Raw genomic sequence first — 24,377 nt, forward strand, 5'->3', positions numbered from 1 at the left:
TTTTTCACCACAGCCTACTGCGGTGCAAGTTCTGGGTGGGCAGCAGCAAACACTGCCCAGTGTGGCAAGTGAGGGGGCCGCAGCTGCTGCAGCTGTGGCACGGCCCCAGTGGGCGAGCCGGGAGCCAGGGCAGGGCTGGGTTACAAGCTGGTGCCCACTGCCAGCCTGACCCTGTGCAGCTCCGGGCTTGCCCATCGGGGCTGTGCACGGCGGCAACAGCTGTGGGCCGCTGCCCCCCACTCCTCCCCCATTTACCACACCGTGCAGCATTTGCTGCTGCTTCCTGCCCAGAGCTCGCGTGCTGGGCAGCCCAGAGGCGGTGGTGGTGGTCTGAGTTACAAGCTGCTGCGGAGCGTGGGGAAATGCAGCCCCTTCCCTGCTCCATGGCCAGCGCCCCACGCTGCAGCCACTCATAGCCCGCGTGGGGCTGCCTTTGACTGCTCACGCCAGCCCCGTGTGGGCTGCAAATGGCTGCAGCAGGGAGTGTCAGCTACGGGGCGGGTGAGGGGCCACTCCCACCCCCCCCCCCTGTTCAGCCCCAACCCCTTCCCTGCCAGCAAGCAGGGGGTTGGGGCTGTGCGCTGCCCCCCACCTGTGCCACGGGGCTGGGGGGCACTGGGAGTGAGTAGGAGGGGAGCCAGTGGGAGCACAGCACCTGCACTGGTGTCCCAGAGCAGGGCAACAGGGGTACAGGGTCCTGGCTGGCAGGGGCTCTGGAGGCGGGCCAGGTCCCCCCTCTCCCTGCTGGTGCAGCCTAGCCTGGCTCCACAGACCCCTGCCAGCCTGTGCCCTGCTCTGGGCCCCACTGGTGCTGGCCCTAGGACACTGGTCCCAAGACATTAGGACATTGGTCCCAAGATGATGACCAGAAGGCGGGGCTCCCGTCAACCCCGGACAGCTTGCCAAAACTGGGTAAGTGGCCCTGTGCCTGAAATAATTGCCTGCCCCTGGACTAGATCCAGCTGTTCATTTAAGAAGAGACTCCTTTATAGCATTTTTTTTTTTTTTTTTTTTTTTTTTTTTTTTTTTTTGGACAGTTGCTTCTTTGAGCCATACCCAGGGCAGTTAGGGTTTCTTTTGTTACTTCTCACATGACTTACCTATAAGAGTTAAGTATTATTTTCCTCTCTTAAGGCCTCTACTTGGCCAAAATCTACATGTAGTTTCAAGCAAGATCCTTTACTGATGCTGTAGGGCAGACTCATGTACTGCTCAAGCATAGCTGAGTATGATGGAAGCGGAAAATGATAACTTGCCCCGGTCTACAACTTCGTAAACATGAAGACAATCAAAGGATCCTTCAGTGTTCTCTTCCTTCCCTCTCCTTTTGCTTGTGCCTCTTTGTTAGATTACAAGAGTCTGCTTCTACTGGAAATAGAACAAGATAATACTGACATTTTAAAGTTTGCAATTCAAATAGGCATTTAAAAATAATTCTTTCTACTGTTCTCCCCAAATTGTGTTTAAATGCTGCTTTGTTGCAGTCTTGCTAAAGTGTTTGTTTCCAAACACAAATAAGGTGCCAGTAAGTGAACAAGTATGGGAGAAGTAACTTTGCACAAGTAAAATCCTGTGCCAGCCTTAACTTTTATCCTATACTTCCTTTTTTAATTATGTGTTTTAGATGAAGCAATCTAAGGCAATTCTTGCAGAAACATGTAAGAAGTATTGATGCATCATACTAAACATGCAGTGTGCATTAGCAACTAATCCAAAGGAGGAAGGGTAGATTTTCAGTGCTTTGTGCTCAGCAACTAATGAGGCCAAGCCAAGCAGCTGATTAGAAGGGAAGAAAAATAAAAGAACAATAATGCATATAAATTATTTCAGATACCATTAATCTGCACTGAACATATCTGTTCAATATAAGCTTCCTCCTTGTACTATGCTTTTAAGATCTCTCTCAAAAATAGGCTGGAAAATATTCTACCAAGCATTTACTATAGTAAAGTTGCTTTATGGAAAAATTGCTGACTTGTTTTTGACCTTCTTAAGTAGTATGTTAAATACCATTTCATCCATTACACTTGTGGAGAATACACACATTTTATATTGAAGTATAGACTATTTATTATTAGTGGTACTAAGCAGGGCCAATAAACAATATTTTCACAAATCCAAGGCAACTGGAAATTTAAGACAACCACCCAATTATATAGAATCCAATTATGGAAAATGTATAAATTTGTTATAATTTTCCATGTATAGAACCTAATTACTGGGGGGTTGTCTTAAATGTACCCTCCCCCCCCCCTCACTGCCAGGGGTGGAGAGGAAAGGGGGTACAGGTGGCCTAACCCTACTGCTTGCCCTCCCTGGTTCCTACCCCCTGGGCACCTGCCCTACTACCTGAACCCCATGCCTCATGCCCCTTGCTTCCACCAAGCCCCTTACCACTGCATGGAATCCTGCCACCTCTTCTGATTGCAGGTACTTCATTTTCATGGATGCTTGATTATAAGATGAGGCATTGCGTTTCCCATGTGGGAGAGGGTAGGGAAGGTACCTCATCTTGGAAGTGTGTGTGTGTATATATATTAGCAAATTTACTAATGTTTTCATTTAAAAATCACTTGTTAAATGGATCTTGAGCAATTATTGCTCTTATAAATGTTAATTAAAACAAGGAGTTCAATGCTGTATTAAAAGAATTGGATTTTTAATGCTGTTGTATTCCAACAGTTTGGTTAAAAGTATAGGAGTAAAAAACATCGGGGAACTATGAAAATGAACCACTTTACAATTTCCATCAACTGGGATGCTTCTACCTTTCTCCATATAACTTCCTGTATTCATAAAAGGCTCTTTTTTTTTTTTTTTTTTTTTCTTTTCCCCCTCTCTCCTTAGGAAGCAAAAATTGAACCAGAAGAATTTACAAAAAAACTATACATAGAACTCAAGTCTTCTCCACAACCATACCTGGTCCCTTTCCTCAAGGTACTTTTTTGTGTAGTTATTTTTGTGAAATATTGTCAATTGCTGTTTTCCTAAACTTTTCTTTTGCACCTTACATTCCACTTCCAATTTGACAATGGCTCAGAACAGAAGTTGCATACAAACCAGTATAAGTGGTTGGAAACCTGTTCAAATTTCTAACAACAGAACAGCTTATGTACAGAGCAGTGTACATAAGCTGCTTTCAAAATGGCCAGAACTGATTTAAGGTAAACTAGGTTCAATCTATGCAGCTTAGACTGACCTGCGAAGACTGAATTGATTCAGCATAGGGCTCTATACTTAGTTTATGTATGGGCTATCTCCTCCCTTTTTTCTTTTAAACAGAAATGCTTCCACAGCTACTGGAATTCCAATACGATGTTAGTTTTCTTTTTAAAAGATTTAAATTGTAGTGTTTGGACTCCACTGAAGCTCTGAGAACTGAAGTCAGTTTTTTCTTTATATAGGTTTCACTGTCATTGGAGTACAGAGAGATGCAAAAGCAAAAGAAACATTAATAGTTAAATATATCTCTGTAAAAAAATCTATCACTTAGAATAATCTGAAGGTATTAATAACAAGAATACCATATTTACTCGATTCTAAGAGTAGGTCTCCTCCCTGCTCATCACAGGGAGCCAAGCAGGGAAGGAATGTACACGCCGTGGTGGGTGCTGCTGCTGTCATTTCTAGTTTGCCCCATGCTGTAAGAAGCATCTGTGCTGGGAACCCAGCTCTGCACTGTACACACTTCTCCTTCCCTACCTTGCTCCATTCCTCTTTCCCCTATCTTCCCATAGAAAGGGGAGGGGGGAAGGGAGCAGGGCAGGGAAGAGTGGCTCCGGGACTTTCTCTATGCCCATATCACTGGGGAAACTGGAGGAGGTAAATAGGTGGGGTGGTAGTTTACCAGGGGGAGAAGGGATAAATGGCAAGATGCCTGCTCCTCCTGGCCCTGCTTTCCCACCACCTGCTCTTCCCCCTTGCCCCCTTGGTTCTGCTTTTTCCCATTGCGTGCCCCCTTGCTGCTGGCTTCCTACCACAGCAGTGGGGGGCAAATCTAAAAATAATTAGAAAGTTATAAATGTTATAATTTTCTATATCTAGAATCTGTGTCTAGTATCTAATTACCGGGTGCGGGGGGTAGTTGTAAATTCAAAGTTGTCTTAGAATCGAGCAAATACAGTACTTGTTTATGTCAACTTCTAAAACGAGTAGTCTTCAGTACAGAGTGCTCTGAGGAAGAATGGTGCTTAACGTAGATTTTCACAAGAGAGCTGTGACTTCATTGCTGTGGAGAGAAGAAGCCACTTTTTCCTCCTCCTTCTGCCACAGTAGTCCTGATGCATAGTATTGCTGTCAGAGGTTGAGGGTTATCCATTATAATCAGTGAATAACATGGGGCTGTTAGTGTAGAGGAGCTCCATAACATTGTGAGAGCTACCAGTTCATTTTTAAAGCCCTTACACATTCAGTTCCCAGGGAAGTAAAACCATGATCCTATGAGCAAAGAAATTGCTCTAAAATTTACTCCTTTCTTATTAAATTAAATCTGTCTGGAGTTCATGCTTTCCTCATTGCAATTCTCACTTTGTTTTTTTTAACGCTGATTTTTTTTTTTTTTTTCCCTTCTGTTGCAACTGACCTAAAGATTAATACTGTCAAATGTGATGAAGAGGCTGTACAACTGAATAAGTATTTGTAATGGAAAGCAGAATAAAGATGTTTGCTTTCTTAAACACTTCATGATTCATCTCTTGCCATTTAACTGTAGACAACAGCTGTGCAATTTTTATTTTATTTAAACATTTTGCTTTTTGGCTGTTTATAATGAGGTGCCCAGCTAAGCTATCAAACTAGGCTAGCCTAGAATAAAATGTCCAGGATAACTGTACCTCCATTCTCTATCCAAATCAGGCACCATTGATTTAATTTGTTTTCCCCATATTTCATTCTGCAAAGCAGAGACCTGTCTCTTATATAGCAAGTACTGAATCCAAAGAATGCATGGAACACTAAAACAAAAGCAAAGAGAGAGGCATCCGTTCCTTCCCCCCCCCCCCCCCAAAAAAAAAAAAACCCACCAAAAAAACAACTCCAAACCAACAAAACAAAAAACTAGTTATCTAAAGTGATACACTAGCATTTGGATCCAAAGTCCTTGTGTGCATGGGAGTTGATGGACATGTCTGCCCATTCATGAGAGAGACACCAAATGCCTCAATTCGAGACCTGGGGAAGCAGAGTGAAATGATTATGCTCTAAATGAATTTATGCACAGCTTGCCACTTGTCCTACATATTGTACTACTTCACATGATCACTAGTAAGCTGTTATGCATTAATATTAATCTTGGTGGCAACCCCCGCTACTACTTTTTTAGCAGGCTTGCCAGCTTCACTTCCACCGCAAGTCAGTCAGTCCCACTCTGCCCTGTAATGCTTAACGTCAAATTCCAGCACTTCTGAGCAATTCATTCCCAGTTTCTCTAAGCCGGGGATTCTAGACCTCCTGTGAAGATATTAAAGCAGAATAAAGGCCCTCCTTTATCAATTTTATGTGCCAACCCCCTCACCTCTTCCACCTTCCTTCTGTACTATCCCTGTCACCCTGATGCTCTACATGCCATGCTACCTGGGTGCAGCTGGCTGCATGGTGCAGCAGGCTCCCTGGTGCGCTGTGCTAGCATCCCACACACTGCCTCACAGGGTCCCCGAGTACCCCTGAGCCACTGAGCTACAGGCTCCCTTGGGGATGGGAATATGTTCCCACTGTTACCAAAGTTTGGTTCATTTTTATTTGAGAATTGGGACCCTTTTTTTCCTCTCTTAAAGCACTTGGAGGAGAAAGCTATAGGAACTTGAGGTGCTCTAGCCAGTGAAGTATTAAAAAAAATAGCCACACACCTCAGCTTATGTCTTCCTTTACAGAGTAAAGGTTTATTTCCACCCAAATTTTGCTGCTTTAACTATGTACATAGTTCAAGTTGCTACTGTCTCTAGTGTAGGTGTATATGGATTGGTATGAAAGTGCTTGCATCTGTATAGGCAGACAAGGTTCCTTGGGTGAATTTGATATCTTTTATTAGAGCAACCCAAATAGTTGGAGAATAGTTATTAAGCAAGCTTTTGGGTTCAAAAACCCTTCGTCAGGCTAAGAAACCTCCTTAGCCTGACAAAGGGTTTTTGAATCCAAATGCTTGCTTAATAACTATTCTCCAGCTATTTGGGTTGGTCTAATAAAAGATATCAAATTCACCCAAGGAACCTTGTCTGCCTATGTCCTTAGACCAACACGGCTACAACCTAAACCCCTGCATCTGTAGGCAGACAAGGTTCCTTGGGTGAATTTGATATCTTTTATTAGAGCAACCCAAATAGTTGGAGAATAGTTATTAAGCAAGCTTTTGGGTTCAAAAACCCTTCGTCAGGCTAAGAAACCTCCTTAGCCTGACAAAGGGTTTTTGAATCCAAATGCTTGCTTAATAACTATTCTCCAGCTATTTGGGTTGGTCTAATAAAAGATATCAAATTCACCCAAGGAACCTTGTCTGCCTATGTCCTTAGACCAACACGGCTACAACCTAAACCCCTGCATCTGTATAGTTAATTGGATACACTTGCATTCTGCAGATGCAAGCATTATACTTTTACTAGTAAAAGTGATTGGAAACTGGCTATACCCATAACAGAATGCATAGACTGGTTTTAAAAATGGTGGAATCTGCTCTAAGATTTGCACCCCCCTCCACCAAAGGGCAAACTTGTTCACTACCAATCTAAACTATGCTGCTTCCATAAAACCGTAAATTTTATTCCTCCTCAGGCTTTTTAAATGTCTGTACCAAGCCTAACTGTTCAAGGGAATAATAGTTACTGTTGCTATACTATACTTGCTGGGCTTTGGGAGTGGGGAAGGAGATCAAAAGCAGTGTAATAGTTATGGGGAATTTGCATTATTTAGATTGCAGCCCAATTATTAAATGAGAAGTAGCTGATTTTAAATTTATAGGGAAACATCATGAAGCTGGCTTATTCTATGGGGCAAGGCAGTAGATATCCTTCATCTTGCATATAATATGCTACCAATTCTCTCACTGTTCATGCCAAGCTGCTTTGTCATTTTGATAGTAACTGAATATTACTGGGCATGCCTACATGAGACATTTAATGCAGAGAAGCCAAATTCTACAGCACATTAGAACAACAGGCAAAGCCTGAGCTAATGTGTTAATATGCAGTAGATTTAGTCTAATGCACAGTAGTGTTACTAAAAAAAAAAAAAAAAAAATCTGCACTAAGGTGCAGTAGCGCTGATTGTGGTGCATTAAGTTACTACCTGTCGTTACAGGTACTAAGCTTAATGCACTGTAATTACAGCATATTAATAAACATGTAGACGTGCCTATTATGATTAATGCACTTACCACAATTCATGAAATAAGACTGACTTGGTGAGGGTGGTGGAAATCAGTTGAAAAAGAATATAATTCTAGTTTTGTGACAGGTGCCTGTAGCATTGGGCTCACTGCTGTCTTTCTCCTTTTCTAGAAAAGTCTGCTTGCCTTACGGCAGCTGATGCCCAATGCTGAGAGCTTTATCCAGCAGTGCATGCAGCAGCAGTCTCCAACCCAAGAAGCTGTGTCTACCCAGATCTCTTCAGCAACGACTTCCACTGTTCCAGTGACAACATCAGCTGTGGCAATGACCTGTCCTCAGCCCACAAAATCAGTCCTTTCCTCCACAGTGGTCACAGCCTCTCAAGCTGTAAAACCAGTTCTCTCCACTGCAGTGGTGAGAACACCACCAACAACTTCGCTCCAGACTGTGAAACCAGTCCTTGCTTCTGTCCCAGTGACAGCCACTCTTCAGCCTGCAAATCCAATCTTCACCTCTACAGTAGGAACCACACCACTCACAACTATCCATGTTGTGAAGCCAGTCTTTACCTCTTCAGTCGCAACGAACTCGCTTCAGACTGTGAAGCCAACTTTAGTATCAACGCTGAAGCCGGTCTTGGCCTCTACAGCAACAACCTCTCTTCAGTCTGTGAAACCAGTCATTGGGACTCCTATTAGTATTAAAATTACACAACCCAACTCTCTTCTTGCTCATTCAGGCAGTACTCAGCAGGCAATTAAAGTGAAACAGCTGGTAAGATAAATTTGTTTTCTAATGTCTTTCGATCAAAAAGTACAGATCATAAGCTCCAAAGGTCTTTGTTTAGGTAAGAATGTGTTCTTCCATGAGTTAATAAGTTACTTAAATTTTATCTAAGATACTCTTCCACTCTGCTTGACAAATGCAATATGTATTCATTTATATGTATAAATACATATTGGTATTTCCTTTCTCAGCCTGAGGGTCATGGTTTACAGCTTTTTTAATAAGTGAGGAAAAGATCAAACATACTGGTGAAGGAAACTTTCCAATACCAAATGTAATGGGTCACAAGGCTTGGGTGTCCAGCAGTTGAAGTGAATGAGACTGCTGAATATTTGTTTTAAGATCTGATTTGGAGAAATGAGCTCTTGACTTCCAGTTCAGGGGCAACTGGGGTTTCTCTTATTGCAAGGCCAAAAATAATTACTGCTGGGTTTTTTGGTTAATTTTGTGTAAATGTTTCTGGTGTCTTCCATGGTGTAGCTAAATAAATTTACAGAGACTAAAGCATAAAGTAATGAAAAGAAACTCAATTATTAAAGATGACCACATAGTAACACTATAGAGAGCTTTAGTTAATCCAAACCTTGATAAACATGTGCATTAGAAATTGTTTGTCTTTGGAATATCCATGACAGTGATGTTAAGTTTCTCTAAATCGCAGTCTTTAGTTAAGATCCTCAAGAACATTTTAATGATCACTTCTTTTTAACAAACATGCATTCCTTGTGCCCCTTGGCACAGAAGCATTTAGGGTGGCTGGAATTTAATCAGTTTACCCATGGTTAGACAGGTAGGTATTTTATACTACATTTAGTCCAGGTAATATAGCAATCACAAGAAATATAGCCCTTATTCTCTTCTCTTGCAGCAAGAAGAATTCATTTTAGTTCTAAAACTCATATATGACTTACTCTGGGGGACAGACATTGTGAAACATTAGTCCTCTACAGTTCATATTGCTTTCTACAGGTTTAGATTTCCTTCCTAAAATTGGTCATGTGATATCATTGTTAGTTGAATGCTATGGATCATATTTGTAGAGGTCTTTTATTCTCCAATTTCCCCTCTGTCAAAGTGGCCGATCTTCCTTTTTGTAGGACAGTGACAAAATGGGCTAACATGCAGTGTGAAAATAATGCTTTAAAAGAACAAGTGAAACCTGCCTTGACACCCACTTTGCTTTACTCTAAAGTTAAGTCTGCTAGGGGAAAAAGCACTAAACTATGTAGTGAACTGGATGCTTATAGCATGTTGATTTTTAAATCGTAAAGTATATTCTAGCCAACTTTTCCAGTGCCATCTTAAGCCAACTTGGAAATGTTACCATTGCTATTTCAGAGGACTAAATTTGAACCTCTGATGCTAAGAAAATGTAGCCTTTGTGCTGTGTAAGTCCTGGAGAGCAGCTTATGTTGGCTCTGCAGCAAGCTGATGAATCCAGAGGAAAAGCTGGCCAACTGTGCAAGTAAAAAGGGGAACTCGGCTCCTGTGCTGGGGAGATGAGAAGCGGGTGGAGCGTGGTGTCCCAGAGATTTTGTCTGCTGCTGCCTACCTCAACTATTCTTTCAAATGCTAAGGTTTTTTTCTGCATAATGCCTTTAGAAATACAATACAATCCTCACCACTTGTATTGGGCTGATACTATCCTTTCTTTATTGATGAATTTTTTAAAAATAAAATGGGCTTGAAGAAAAGGGGTGAAATTGTTTTCCTCAGATCACCAAAGGAGTTAGTGTTACAGCCAGCACTAAATTTTGAGTTTGTTTATCCAAAACTCTTCTACCACTCCATTTTCCCCCTGACTGCCCCCACCCCAGTCAATGCTTTATAGAGCAGGAATTCATCTCTCAAAATGCATGGATTCTCCTACAGTTGCAGAGGCAAGGGGAGAAACATGTCATCTCTACAGGGATTCTGTATTCACCCTGCATTCCCCCCCCCCCCCGGTCATCAGTTGTTCCATTGTCTTAACATCTTCTGTAGAAAGTGGAAAGTTTCTCCAAGTTATCTGCAGTTTTGGGGGGAGAACTCCCTGTAGACTGGGGATTTCCAAGTCTTCCTCCCCAAATGTCTGCTTAAAAAGGGCAAGCCTGGCTGGAAGGGCTTGTGGGCCATACTTTGGGAATGCCTGCTTTGGACCTTGTAGTGCTTTAAGGTTTTAAAGCAAGCAGCCATCATGCCTGCCTTGGCCATCTACCCAACAAACAGGGACATGCGTTCAGGACTTAACAGTTAAGTGTGCCAGAAAGCAATGCTTTCGTAATAAAAGCAGTGGGAACCAGCTTAAAGTGTAATGGGTCCTTTTCCTCTTCCTCAGCATTATTTCAGAAGAAGGCTCTTGTGTGATTTGTGAATGTAAGCAAGCTTTTTTATTAAACTATTGTGTTTAGATGCAGCAAGCTCTCCTGTTTTGGGTGGTGACTACTGAGGAAGCAGGAAGATTCCAAAGGTCTCCCTTCCACTGATTCCTTACAACTAGCTCATTAAGGTTGTTGGTATCTAAAGAAGCCTCACTTAGGAGGCTTGATCTGTCTTCCCTGATGCTGCTTTGACGTCTTGCAGACTCTAGAAAAAGTTCTCCTTTACCAGCCTCTGGCTTTAGCAGAGCCATGCCTTACTGAAGCTAGGCAGGCAAGGTTCTTTGGGTAGATGTGATTTATCTTTTATTAGACCAAATAAGTCGTTGGAAAAATGTTCTTTGCAAGCTTTTGTGTGCAATCACCGTTCTTCAGTAACAGAACGGAGAACAGCAGAGATTCTCTATGCCTGAAGCTTGGACTTTGAAGTTTAATGTATAGAAAAGCCCTTCCTATCATCGGCTCTGGCAAGTGAGACCTAGTCTTTTGACATGAAGAACAAGGTTCTTGTACTCTGTGTATTCCTCCTGCTTGTCCATTGGCTTAGCAAGTTAATATATTGTATACAGGTTTCCTTCGCCAATCTCAGGGGTTGGATCCTGAACGTTCCCGTGGTTGTCAAAACCGGCAGGGGTGGGGGATGAGAGGCACCAGTAAGGCTGTAGGGGGGTGAGTGAGAGGCCCGAGCGGAGCCAGGGGGGTCGTGGAGTATTTTCCAACTGTACCTCCTTCCCCACACACTTATCTGAAGTGTGGGTACTCAAAACCATGGTTGGCAAGGGAAACCTGTACTGTAGCACTTCTAAACTTCCTTTTTTCAGATAATCTTGCTCCAGAGTACCAGTAATTCTAGCTAACTATTAATAGAAATATATTCCCAGGTGCAAAAAACAGTGTGTGGTCATGTTTACCCTATGAACCCCTAATATTTATTTACCCTCCATAAAGCTCCTAGAATGAATGGTGCAAAACACATACCAAAATTACATATTTATTCATGCAAGTTGGAAAGGGATCATACGATCAACTGCTTTGACCTCCTTTTGTGGCACACGCCTTAAACTTTCCCAGCTACCCCTGTTTTAAGATGGTAACTTTTTTGATTCAAGCATGTCTTCCAGAAATGCATCTGAACTTGATTTTGACAGCATTGCGAGATGAACCATCCACCATTTCCCCTGATAGCTTGTTCCTAACGTCTAATCATATATATCTAATGCATGCCTTCTTTCCAGTTTTGGACTTGTTTTCAGCTTCCAGCTGTTCGTGCTGGTGGCTGGGTGTTTTTGTTTGTTTTTTCCCCTCCCCTCTACACACTAAATTAAGGAGCCCTTCAGTCCCTTGCATTTTCTCCCTATGAAGGTATTGTTGTTTCTCAGTCTTCTTGCTAAACCAAATGCATTTTGAGCTGTAGGTCTTCCTGTGACTTGTGCCTTCGTTTGTCATCCTCTTCAGTTTTTTCAGTGTTTCCTTTAAAATAGAGTCACCAGGTTGTGTGCAGTATTCCCATAGCTGTTTCACCAGGGTTGTACACACAAGTAAAAGGAACCTCAAACTCCTACCAGTTACTCTTCTTGTACATCCAGGGTCTCATATTCACTTTCTGCCATGACATTGTACTGGGCGCTCATGTTGGGCTTATCTCTCACCTCTTTAATCCTTTTTAGAACTGTCATTTTCTAGAACCCATAGGAACAAAGAACACAGGCTAGAACTTATTTTAATACAGCCATTTGGATGCAGTTGATAAGCTGAAACCATCTAAACAAGTTATCCAGATGACTGTGCTGTTGCCCTGCCCTGCCCATTTACCACTCGGCCAGTCTTGTTTCTGCACATTTTTCAAGGTTTTTAAGGCCAGGCTTGATTTTTTTTTTTTTTTTTTTTTTTTTTTTTTTTTTTTTTTTTTTTTTTTTTTTGTTTTTTTAAGCCCTGGCTGGGAAATGGTCCTGCTTTGAGCAGGGGGTTGGAGTAGATGACCTCTTGAGGTCCATGCCAACCCTAACTTTCCTATGATTCTATGATTTTTATCAAGCTTTATCATGCTTTATAAAAATAAATCAATTCAACCGCTTCAGATTCAAGTTAGTCAAAGTTGCTTGGAAGCAGTCCCTTATTTAAGCCCTCTACTAGATGCTGGAAGATTGCAGCTGTTGAGGTGGTCTGTGCCTTACCTCTTCAGGTCATTGCTTGTCATCTGCAGCTTCTGCTCTGCTGCTGCTTGCATTCTGTCTATCAGGGCATGAAGAAACTTCCCCTTTGCCTCATCTTGGAGCCTTGCTACTGCTAAGGAAAAAGGTTAGCTCCTTATAGAGCTAGTCCTTTTTAATTGCAGTCCTTTTTTTCCGCAGGGATCCTTTTGAAGTGTCTTAAATACAATACGATATATTACTTGAATCCAAGAAAAGGTCCAGCAGGCAGGGCTGAAGACAGAGCTGAGCCACTGCCTGCACTGGTCCAGAATGCATTCCACCTTCCCTAGCAAATGAGCCAACCAGAGGAAGAACAGGGGAGACCTGCAGCATGCCCTCATGTCTGTGCCTGTCCCTTCCTCCTTACCTTCCTTTTAGCTCCCAGCTGGGCTAGAGGGAGCTGCCTCCATTTTTCCCTGGTAGGTCTAGGCTGGGGCTGGGTGGGGCTGTGGCTACTGCTGACTGCCATGGAGAAGCAGAACTGCAGCAGAAGGTGATGGAGGGGACTAGGTAGAGTGTGGGAAGGAGAAGCCGGCATAAGTACAAGGGGGCAGGGGGTTGGGGAGAGCAGGGTGTTTGGGGGCAGGCACAGGCATGGTGGGGCGGTTGACCAAAAGTGGTCAATTGTTGAAGCAGCATCCAGGATGCTGGTGGGCAGGCAGCTGAGGACAAGCACAGGCATGGAGAAGAACATGGCAGGGTGTAAACACAGGCACTGAAGAGAGCGTGTGGTAGGGTACAGGCAGCGGGGGTGGGGGCAGGCATGGTGGGGAGGACAACAGGCACAAGTAGACAAGGAGTAGGGGAGTTAGTGACAGGGTTCTGGCTCCTCACTGCCTGTTGCTGCGTTCCCTGCCATAGCAAGGTGGGGCGTACACATTTAAGATGACCTGCTGCTAATTAGAATTTTCCATGTATAGAATCTAAACGTGAGGGGGACGGGACTTTAAATCCAAGTTATTTGGCTTAAAGAGTTGTTTCTATTCCTTGTTTTCCCCCCCCCCCCCTGGGGGTTGTGTGTGTTGCGGCGTTGACTGGTCTGTGTCTGTCTGTGTGTCTGTGTCTGTCTGTCTGTCTCATATCCCAAGTATTGCAGCTGAGAGCAAGAGACAAGATTCAGGGAAAAAGCAAGCAGTACTGATAGCACATGGTTTTCTGTTCCTGGCTTTTTTGGAGGTAATGCTCCCTATCTGTGGTAAAGAGTGCAGGTACTAAGTTTACTCCAGAGTTTTTAATGAACATATGACATGTGGTTGTATACTGTTGTGTTACTCTGCTCTGGGATAAAGTTACCCCTCTGCAAGTGATGTGTGTCTGTTCCCCTAGCACAGTGGTCTCCAACTTTTTTAAGTAGATCACCTTTGGCATTTAAAAGCAGCCCAAGATCTACCATGCACCCCTGCCCAGCAGATAAGTCTGTGGGGAGGAAGAGGTGGGGGGGCAGATCAAGGCAGGGGGAGAAAAAAAGATTTGGGGGTGTGCCTTCCCAACAGGTAAGTCCCACCCAGCTGGGGCTCCACTCAACTTACCCCTGCTTGTCTCTCCAGCACTGTTCCTCACCGTGGGGGTCTTAATCTAGCCCTTGCTCCTTCCCCCACGGACTGACCTGCTGGGCTGGGGTGCGCACGTATGCCCTTATTCATGCAGGCACTCGCCCCCCACCCCAGCCTCAGACTCCAAGAGGATCCGAGATCTACCGGTGGATTGAAATCCACTGATGGGTGACCACTGCCCTAGCAGTTTAATCTTGTGGTAGCAAACTGACATCCCTGCCACCTTGTGACCCAGTGCTGTAATAGCTAGCTTGGGGGAGGGTTCTGTATCTACCCCTGTGTAGGTGCGTCTGTGCAGTTGACTAATTAGCTGTGCAGCAAACATCTCAGCATCTACATGTGCACCCCTATTAGGGCAAACAAAATTAATGAACTCTGCAGCAGCATAATACTTTTAAATACAAGTACTATGTTGCTGTAGAACTTTTCATACACAGCAGCGCAGGTGTAGACACTGACCGCTGGCTGGGGCATGAGGGTGCCTGCCAGCTAACCCCATGCTGAAGCACCTTCATGCCCCAGCCAGCTCCTCTGCAACATGTTGGAGCAGCCCTGGGCTGGCAGGCTGCCCCCCAGCTTCCTCTGCCCCCAGCCTCCTGCCAGCTGGAGCTTCTGTGTCCAGGCTGTATGTGCTGCAGTCCAGGCGCACATGCAGACATGTGCATGGGGGCTTCCTGGGAGCAATAAACTGGAGCAATAAGGTCTGCAGCTTATTGCTGCCCCAATGGCATGTGTAGACATACCCTGTTAGTATGAAGTAAAGTCTAGGGTAATTACTATGTATAACTGTTGTGTGTCTGCACCTCCAAAACAGCTGGGAGCTCTTTTTTAGTAGAAGGGAATATTTTTTTACTCCGTTTATTTTTGTTCCCACTCCTTAACCTGGAATTGTATTGTTTTCCTTGCCATGTCTATTTCTCTTCTACCTTGCATGCTGCAGATGCATCCCAAAGGGTTTTGTTAGGCACAGTGGAGACATTACGGATGTGTGCTCAGAATAGGTTTTTCACAGGAGAGCAGATCCTGTAAGTCGAAGGGTGTCTTCATGAGTTCAGAAAAGTTTAATTATCCCCTAATTAGCTGTGTCTGTAAACAAATCTTTCACTTTTCACATCCTAATTGTATTTGGCTTTCTCCATGGTTAGATGGGAGTTTTCAGTTAGAGCCACTCTGAACCCTGGTGAAACACAGTTGAGGTAGATGGAGAAGCCCATTCTTATTCTGTTCTGAGCTTAAGCTATGCAAATAAAGTTAAGTCCTGCCTTAATCTTGACTTCCAAGCTTTTTATGCTATCCTGAGTTATACTAAAGGAGGAAACAAAAAGGGGGCCTCCACAAAGATGCAGAGGAGAGATGACGCATGGAGTGAACCATAGGAAGCTAATGGATAATGCTTCTACAATTGACCACTCACTTTTTAGCTAGCATTCTGCTGCCATTTTTAATGCAAATGCCCTATTACCCCTCTGCACCTAAGCATTATAGCTTTATAAAATTTATTTAAAAGACTAACATTTTATTAATAAAATGTTTCCCGTGTGCAAGAGCACCTCTGTTTCTGTTTGCCCTAATTTTTTTGCCAATGTCATTAATCTTGTAATGACACTGTTTAAATGCCAGGGCAAGCACCTCTTCATTTTCTATAGTTTAACTTTTAAGTACCATGTGCTCGGATTCCATTTGATAAATATCTCAAGATCAAAAAGTCAGCTTTTTGCTACAGATTCTCTAACTTAAAACACTAATAAAGGTTAAGCCTGAAAACAAGTTCCAAGGTAATGGAAAAATACTGTACATGTGTTTGAGTAATTAGGAATCCAGTTTGAAGATGCTGGTACTTTTTGTGTCTTGATAGAAGAATCTCTAAAATGCAGTGCTCGATGTAGCTTTTAAATCTCATTTAACCACTATTCTCCACTATAAATTTTGCAAACCACATTCTATTGGCAAACAAACCATGAGTCACTGTATAACTAAAAATTCTTTTTGCTGCTGTTGAAACCTGTGAGCTGGTTTATTCTTGGCAGTAGACAGTGGTGTGTCTGGAAAAGATTTCTGCATTGTTTCAAGCCTTACTGCATATGGAACGTTGAAATCTTGCTAATCTTGTGTTTTCCTTCAAGTGCCAAAAGCACCAAAACAACTAGTCTGATGCAGCACACCTCTTCTATACTTTCACTGCTGTTGAAATATCAAGGGCTGATCTTTTTCTTCTTCCTTTCCTTTCCTTTCCCCCCTTTGTTCTTTCTCTTTTTTCCCCCTCTCTTCTTTCTCTTTTTTACTGTTATTCCTATAGTGTAAACTCAGCATTTAATGCTTCAACCCCAAAGTATATAAACCTTTGAGACCATTTATTATAACTCTTTTCTCTTCTACATTGACTACTTTTAAATTTTTAAATCTTGATCCTCAGCTGGTTTAATACTCTTTAAAAATGTCGGCAGTTTTTGGGTTGCATGTGTATAATGACAGTTTAAGAATTGTTTATGAAAACCTGTTCATGTTAGAAGAATTCTGACTGTCTCTTGAGTAGTTGTGTGATACTGACCCTTTTGGACTTGACAGGTGGGTTCAGTCTTCTATTGATACACTGTTAACTGAAACCGGCAACAAGGTGAAAAGCCATTAGTGCAATGAATTTTATAGAATTCAGTGAAACTGTTCTGATTGGAAATAGCATGGTGAGAGGTCTTCTGTTCAGAGCATTTGAACTGTTCGTACAAATAAATGTTGCTAGCTACAAATTTGAACTACTAGTAGGTTTTTATTGTTGTCATAAAGACCAAAAAAAAAAAAAGTGAGGTTTCATGAGCATATTTTTTTCGTAACTGAAAGCCAGACTTGCATGCTTTCCCTTCAACAGATTTGGTTGAATGAGCAAGTTGATTGTATTCAGTTCTCTGTATACTTGGGTTTATGTTTTTCCTACATTTGATGTTATATGTACTATTTCCAGCTAGTACAACAGCCATCAGGAGGCATGGGAAAACCAGTGGCCACCCTTCCACAAACCTCTGTGCTGACTCTTCAAACACCCGCTAATAAAAGGATGCCATTAAACACACTGATTCAGTCTAACCAGTTTCCTGCAGGTAGGGTTAGACTTTAAATTTATTTTTATTTATTTTATTTATTTGTAATGTGGCACTTCCTCATTATAACATTAGCAGGATGATATATTGGAGGGATGTAGGAAAACACCTGATTGTGCTGGAATCGGTCAATTCTGTTTGGTGTCTGCTTGGAATGGCTTTCTCAGCAGAAGCTTGCCAGTGTTCTAGTCGCTGCTTGGGGGTTTTTTGCCTGTTTAGAAAATATGCCATAAAAATATGACCTGATTTAAACAATGCCTTTCACTTGAAAACTTGTCTGACTCCTCTTACAACCATCCTGTTGGTCCAATAAAGGAGATCAGCCATAAAGAAGTCCTTGCCTCTCGCATAATTCATGGATAGTTACAGCTACAATATTTATTTTTTTGGTGTGGTGGAATGCTTCCCTCCCCCTGCTTCGAGTGCTCAAAGTAGACTTATCCCAGTAAACTACTGTTTCTATAAACTGCTTCTGGTTTTTGGTTCTGGAAAGTCAGGATATTGATGAGATGTTTCCAAGTACCGGTTAATGTAAACCAAAGTTTACCAAATTAGGGACTCTTTCCTGACCAGCCTGTTTCAACATCATCTAACCTGTGCTAGTGAGAGAGGTGGTGATTTCCTGCTTTTTATTAAGAAGAACGTTTTAATTTCTGAGCCATGCAAAGTTTGTAGAACATATTGCTCTTTTCCAATGTCTGATTTCCAAATAGACTGAAATGGCCCATTGCTGTTCAGTTTGGAACAGACACTTGCATTTTTAAGGTATGAACTGAATTGGTAGTCACTTTTGTTTTCTGTTGTGTGATGTTGATACTTTTTAGGTTCCATTGTGAAACAAATCACCCTGCCAGGAAATAAAATTCTGTCGCTTCAAGCATCTCCTGTTCAGAAAAATAAAATAAAAGAGAATGGAACAACATCCTTCAGGTAAAAATAAACAAAGTCGGAAGTTTGTGTGGCTCTAGGAAGCAAGACTTCAACAAAAGGCGCAGACAGCAATAGCAATTTGGGGATTTAAGTTTAAATAAAAAATAAATATTTTAAAAAATTCTGCTGGGTGTTTTTATCTGTAAATGCTAATGGGGGAATCTACAATCATTTGACCTAAAAATGGATACATTTGTTCTTGATGTATGGAGAATTGTACCGTTTGTGCTGGTGTTTTTTTATCATGCAGTTACTAGTGTGTTACGTGTGTGTGTGTGTGTGTGTGTGTGTGTGTGTGTGTGTGTGTGTGTGTGTGTGTGTGTGAAGGATATTTTGAATGAAGGACACATGTCAGTCCTCTGCCATATGAGATCAGTATTAGATAATCTAAAGTATTGTTATTTTGCAACAAAAGCCCTAGTTGGAGTTGAACTAAAAGTTACCTCTGCTCATTTCAGACAGCCAGATATCACTAAACTAATTTGGACTGTGCTAGTAACCTGTCAATACAGTATGGAGCTCTTTAACACATTCTTTATTACCTCTTCTTATATGCTTACCCCTGTAGTGAGAGGTGAGACTCTGACTAAATCACTAATTGTAGCTCCTGGGGAAAATACCCACCCTTTAGATGGCTACAGTACTTTAAAGGTCTAATCTGAGTAACTCATTAAATTTCAGAACTACAAAATTGGTTTTCCTTATGGAAAGTCTAATGTTGGAACAGTGGTAGGGAGAGGCAGAGACTGCAATAAGCAGGTCACTTGTGACTTTTTAAATCAAGCTTGAAACTAGTCTTCTGCAGAGAAAAGATCAGGACGTTATGACCTATAATCTGTCAGCTAAATTCTAAACTCTAGCAAAAGTTCAACATATTTGTAAATTGATACAAAAGTAAAACTCCTTACTTACAGTAACATATAGCATAAATTTTCAGAGAAAATAGCATAATGAAAGACCGTCAGTAGTCAAAACATGGAACAAACAACTAACCCTCTTGAATTCATCATTTCTACTGCTCCTTCAAGTTCCTTATCACCAGGTCCCTGTGTTGCTTTCCATGCTGGAATTACTTTTCTAGGAATGTGCACATAAAACTTGAGGAAAATCTCTGCTTTTCCCTGGTGTGGTTCCAAGTGGATTTCTGCTTTTCAGAATGTATTGATGCTGTCAAGTGGCTTAAGTCAGTGGGCATTGAGCACTTAACTAACCTAGATCCCTCTGAAAATTGCAGCCTGGACTTCTACTGAAGTTTAAAATTCAGCTGGTAGAATATAACTGAACTAAACTGAGAGTGCACAGCAGAGAAAGCATTTTAAATATTTCTTTACCAGTTGAGGGAGATTCTGGTTTCAAATGCTGACCAGGTCTGTCTCCTTTCTTGTTTTCCCATTTTTATTTCCTTCTCTTCCTCCTAAGAACTGAAGAGCCCTTTTCAGAACTGAATAACTTGCATGTCAACTGTTCCTCAGATCCATGTGATTTGATTTTTAATTAAATGAATTCAAGCATGGTCCACTATAAAAATGAGATGTAAGCTAAAGCTATATATGGGTATTCAGTTTCTCCTGGGGGAGCAGTGACTCTCCCAGGAGAAACCATGAATGTACAGATGTTCAGGCTTTTTCTTCCAGAATAAAAATGGCTGTTCCAGGAGCAAAATAACCAGGGAAGAACCAGCATTTAAAAAAACTTCCAGGAGAGTGAACCTCCTGTATGTGTTTGTCAGAATTCTCGCTAAATGCCTGAGAGGAAAGGATGGACTCTACAGCTTCTTGTGTAAGCTGCATGGCCCAAATTTTGCTGTATTTACAAAACAGTTTCCTGACAGATCCCTGCATCTTTAGGGATGGCTTCACCACCATGCCTAAGGGCATTTCCAAACGAACGTGGACATTTGTTTCCCTGGGGACAAGTAGCAGTGGCACAACACCTTGTGCCACTGCTGCTTGTCCCCAGGGAACACCTATGCCACGTGTGCTCTGGCATGTGGCATAGGAGAGGCTAGGGCCAACAACTATGATGGCCTCAGCAGCTTTACCTGGGGTCCTGGAGGCTTCCCTGGGCTTCAGCTGTGGGAGGAAGCCTGTCCAGCAGCTGACGTGCAGCTCTGGTAAACCAGACTCCAGTTTTGGGTGGTGCATGCTGCCACCATGTGTGCTGCCCCACTTGGTATGGATTATTTTGACCCCTGGATCTACTCTCTTCCACCCCCCCCCCCATACACAAGGTAGCAGTGTGGGGAATGCCTACACGTGCAGTGTGGCACCGCATACCATACGTCCACACTCATCTGGATGTGGTATAAGAGTGCTGATAGAATTCTTGCCCGTTCTTCAGGTTGCTTCATCCACTCTACCAGTCGGAATAGTTTCACTTGGATTGCCTGTTTAAGGACCCAACTTTTAGTCCAGGGTAGCAGAATGTAAATTGGGGTTAGATACTTTTTTCAGCATTCTTACCCCCCACCCAAACTCCCTGCAACAACAGAAATTTAAATAAAAGATGGAATAAGTCAAAATCATATATACTATTCAAACACCAGAGGGTGCCAGAGGCCCACTTTTCCTTCAGTATATTCAGATTTGGAAAATAAAGCACATCTATGTTACCTGGCTTGTATTTCATTTACTGTGAACTTTGAGCAGAGACAACTGAACTATTCCCTTTCAGCCCTCCCTCAACGTTGTCAAGCTGATCCCCCTCCTTGAATTTTAACCTCCTAATAATTGAAAAGGGTCTTTGGAAAATTAACACAATACCAGAAGTCATAACATTCCCTGAAATAGCTGTAGAACTGTATTGCATAGAGAGATCTTTAAAGTGAAGACAAGCCAATTTCTGGTAGGAAGGCCAGGCTCGAATCATTTGAAAATATTTCTGTCTGATGACCAGAATTTATCTTATTCCAGCTAAAAATGCACTTTAAGTGAGATGATAAAAAAGTGGAGTTATGTGGAGCACCACTTGAAATGAGTTGAACAGTATGTATTTCTTTGAAAAATGAAAGGCTTGTCAGGTCCATACAATATCATTTAATCCTTGCTAAGCACTACTTTGGTTGTACTTCTCTTCTAGAGTTGTGTTTTGGTAAGGAAAATTTATGCTTTACTTACCTGTGTGCAAATTGGTATTTCATTAGTATTTCACACTTATTCATCCAGGCTAGTGACCCAACGTATAATACAGTTCAGCTTCATATGGCAGAGATGAGTTAAAATCTGTCTGTAAAGTGTAAGAATTTAAAAAAGAAGCCTGCTTGTCCAAACCAAAGCTCTTCCAGTATATATTATTAAAAACATTGTAGAAATTTAGTGACAGAGCTGGTTTAGATTTGTAATTGAAACACTGGTAGAACTATATAGCTTTGTTTTTCAACCTGTGGTCTGCGGACCCCTGGGGGTACACAAACTATGTCTAAGGGGTTTGCAAAAGATGACTATAATGAATTTAAAAGTATGTGAATACCCACATTTTACGATTCACATGGGGTCTGCACCTCCATTCAACTTTTTTTAAGAGTCTGCAAATAAAAGTTTGAAAACCACTGCTTTGTAATATGAGGAAGATTCTGTTTAATTTGGCCATTGTAGTCTGTTTCCCTTTAATTTGGCCATTGTAGTCTCTTTCGCTTCCTTGATACTAAATTTATGAGTTGGAAGGGAAAAGGAGATAATCTTAGGCTAAATTACAATGAAAATCTACCCGAGAGATAAGCCTATTCAATGTTATCTCTTGGCTCCTGTCAGGTAGGGCTCAGTGCTAAGTTTCAGTATTTGGCTTTCTGCTGGCTCATTGTGTGTGCTGTGTTGGTGGCTACAACTGATTTCATGAACTCCTTTACTAGCTGATCCATGGAAGGAGCTGTACTACACTGGGGCATGTTGTCTCAACTGCAGCAAAAAAATTTGTGGTGATGGTAGTTTATTAGGAAGAGGAAATTGAAGTATAGTTGTGAAAATCAATTAGCACTCAATTACCATGCACCAAAGGCCAATTTGCACATTTCCTGAACGATTAAGAATTTCATTCTGCTGATGTTATGAACATGTATTTGAAATGGTTCAACCACTAATGGCAAGTAGGGGAAGGAAACTTGTTTTTATATGGTGACCTCAGCTTTCAGTCATCACTGTACTCCTATAACTGTTGTGAAACTCTTGGGATTTAGCTTTTACCTTGGCATACTAAACTAGGACAGAGGACCAGCCAGGAAGTTGTTAGACTGAAGAATGAATGAAACTTGATTTAAGAACCAGTCTCCATTTCCCTAAGCAAATTATATATAATGTGCTTGGCTGTAAAGAGGCACAAATGAAGGTGGTGGGGAGAGACACTTAACTTAAAAAGCACAAGGAGTGTGCACACCAAAAAATAAATGGTGCATAAGCCAGTTGAAGTAGAGGAAGAATATCTAATTAAAAAAAAATATATATCCTCTGTATTTAGATTACTATTGCTACATTTTGGGATCTTGTAGCACCTCTCTTTAAAACCAGCATTGACTTCCACTCAGAAAAACTAGGGAAGAAGCTATGGTTGTCTTCCAGTCAGAAAACAGCCTAGCCCAAACAGCATGCCATTTTACCTAGAAACGTTTACCCAAGAGTATGGGCAAATAGTTGGGCCTTTTAGTGACCTTGCAGGGTGTATTGTATTCCAGTTTGAGACCACTCTGGTAATGCCCAGCCAGAAGCTTTTGTCAATTCAAAGAAGCTCCGGAAAGCACTTGAACTCATCTCAGCTGCGATGTCTTCAAAGATGGAGAGGCAGTCTCTAGAGCGTGAAGGACCAGAGTCCAAAGTACCCCAGGTTCTTATTGCAGTGCCTACACATTGCAGCAGAGAGAGGCTTTTTTTTGCCTGTTAATCCTAACTTAAATAGTAAAAGACTTTGAATTGCCTAACTGCTAAAGCTGTACAAATATTTCTTCCATAAGAATTTTTGCTGAAGGATTTATGCAGCATATTAGCTTCAGATCTTTCATAGAAAGTTTGAATTGGTTTTCTTTTTCCATCCATTTTAACTAAACATTAATTTCATTTTGACTACTCCCAGTTCAGACATTTTAAATTCTGCATGATCTGAAGCTTGGAATTGCAGCAGTATTGTATCAAAATTATGCGCAAGCTGTATTTTAGCCCTTCTCTTTTCCTGCAATATACCCTTGAGCTTAACGGTTAACCTTGATCAGCCTGGCAGTGTGCATCTTGAACTTTTCAGCTCTCACACTTATTTCCCTTCCTTCTCCATAATGCAGTAACAGTGCCCATGGTTCTTTTTGCTTCTGGGAGGGAAAGTACAAACCTTTTGGAATACAAATGGGAGCAATGCCACAGCACTGTTAAATTTGTTAGGTATTTTACCTCGAGAACAGGAATGTCACTAATTGCAGAGTTTGTGTAGTTGCAGAAAAGGTTCATCTTGGTTATGCAGCAGTTGGCCCTGAACTGATTTGGATGGATGAGTTGATTCAAAGAATGAAACCTGGTTTGATTGATTAATTTATTGCAATATTAAAATAAATCTTACGGTAACTGCCCCGAAAATGGAGATTTTTAACCTTAACATCGTACTATTGTGCATTGGTATGAAGAGGTATTCAGTTGTTACTCTGTAGCATTTGTTAAATAATAAGCTTCTCATCTTGGGTTCTGTTGGAACTCCTTAGTGTGTTAAGGATCTAAATGTGTTTCTAAAACCTAACGGATGTAATGAACTGCGAGATTGGGGATAAATTATTTGGAGTAGATCTTGCAGAATGAGGAAAATCATCTACCAATAAAATTTCAGAATTGAGGGGTGATAGGAAGTTGATTTGTTCTGAATACTTCCTATAGATAGCTGTGTTCTTTTTTTCTGTCATCTTTAGCCCTTCTCATATATTAAAACAAAAATAATTTCTGTCTTGCTTGGTGTCTGTGCCCTTCAGTCAGCATAACAGGAGAGAGGGACTTGTGTTGAATTCTCAAGCTTTAGCACACTTGTTTGTTCATGATGCATCAGGTGGACTACATGTATGACTGCTCATTTTTAACAGTAGATCGTATGTGTATTATCATATTTCCTCGCATCCATCTTGTACTCTTTCCGAAAAAATTGGCAGCTGATTTGAGGGGGAAAAGACTGTCTGAGTAGAAAAAGGAGTCCC

The 24,377-nt window shown here is 41.8% G+C and overlaps 1 protein-coding gene across 1 annotated transcript in view; it reads left to right on the plus strand.

Moving 5' to 3' along the window:
• TAF4B (TATA-box binding protein associated factor 4b) overlaps nucleotides 1–24,377 on the plus strand; it is a 101,729-nt gene that overhangs the window by 25,019 nt on the left and 52,333 nt on the right. Inside the window, exons 6-9 of the mRNA XM_006016408.3 lie at nucleotides 2,848–2,937; nucleotides 7,488–8,090; nucleotides 17,161–17,296; nucleotides 18,121–18,226. Coding sequence (XP_006016470.1) covers nucleotides 2,848–2,937; nucleotides 7,488–8,090; nucleotides 17,161–17,296; nucleotides 18,121–18,226 — 935 coding nt within the window. The remainder of the gene's footprint in view (nucleotides 1–2,847; nucleotides 2,938–7,487; nucleotides 8,091–17,160; nucleotides 17,297–18,120; nucleotides 18,227–24,377) is intronic.

Source organism: Alligator sinensis, unplaced genomic scaffold, assembly GCF_000455745.1.
Source record: "Alligator sinensis unplaced genomic scaffold, ASM45574v1 scaffold117_1, whole genome shotgun sequence".
NCBI classification, from domain to species: Eukaryota; Metazoa; Chordata; order Crocodylia; family Alligatoridae; genus Alligator; species Alligator sinensis.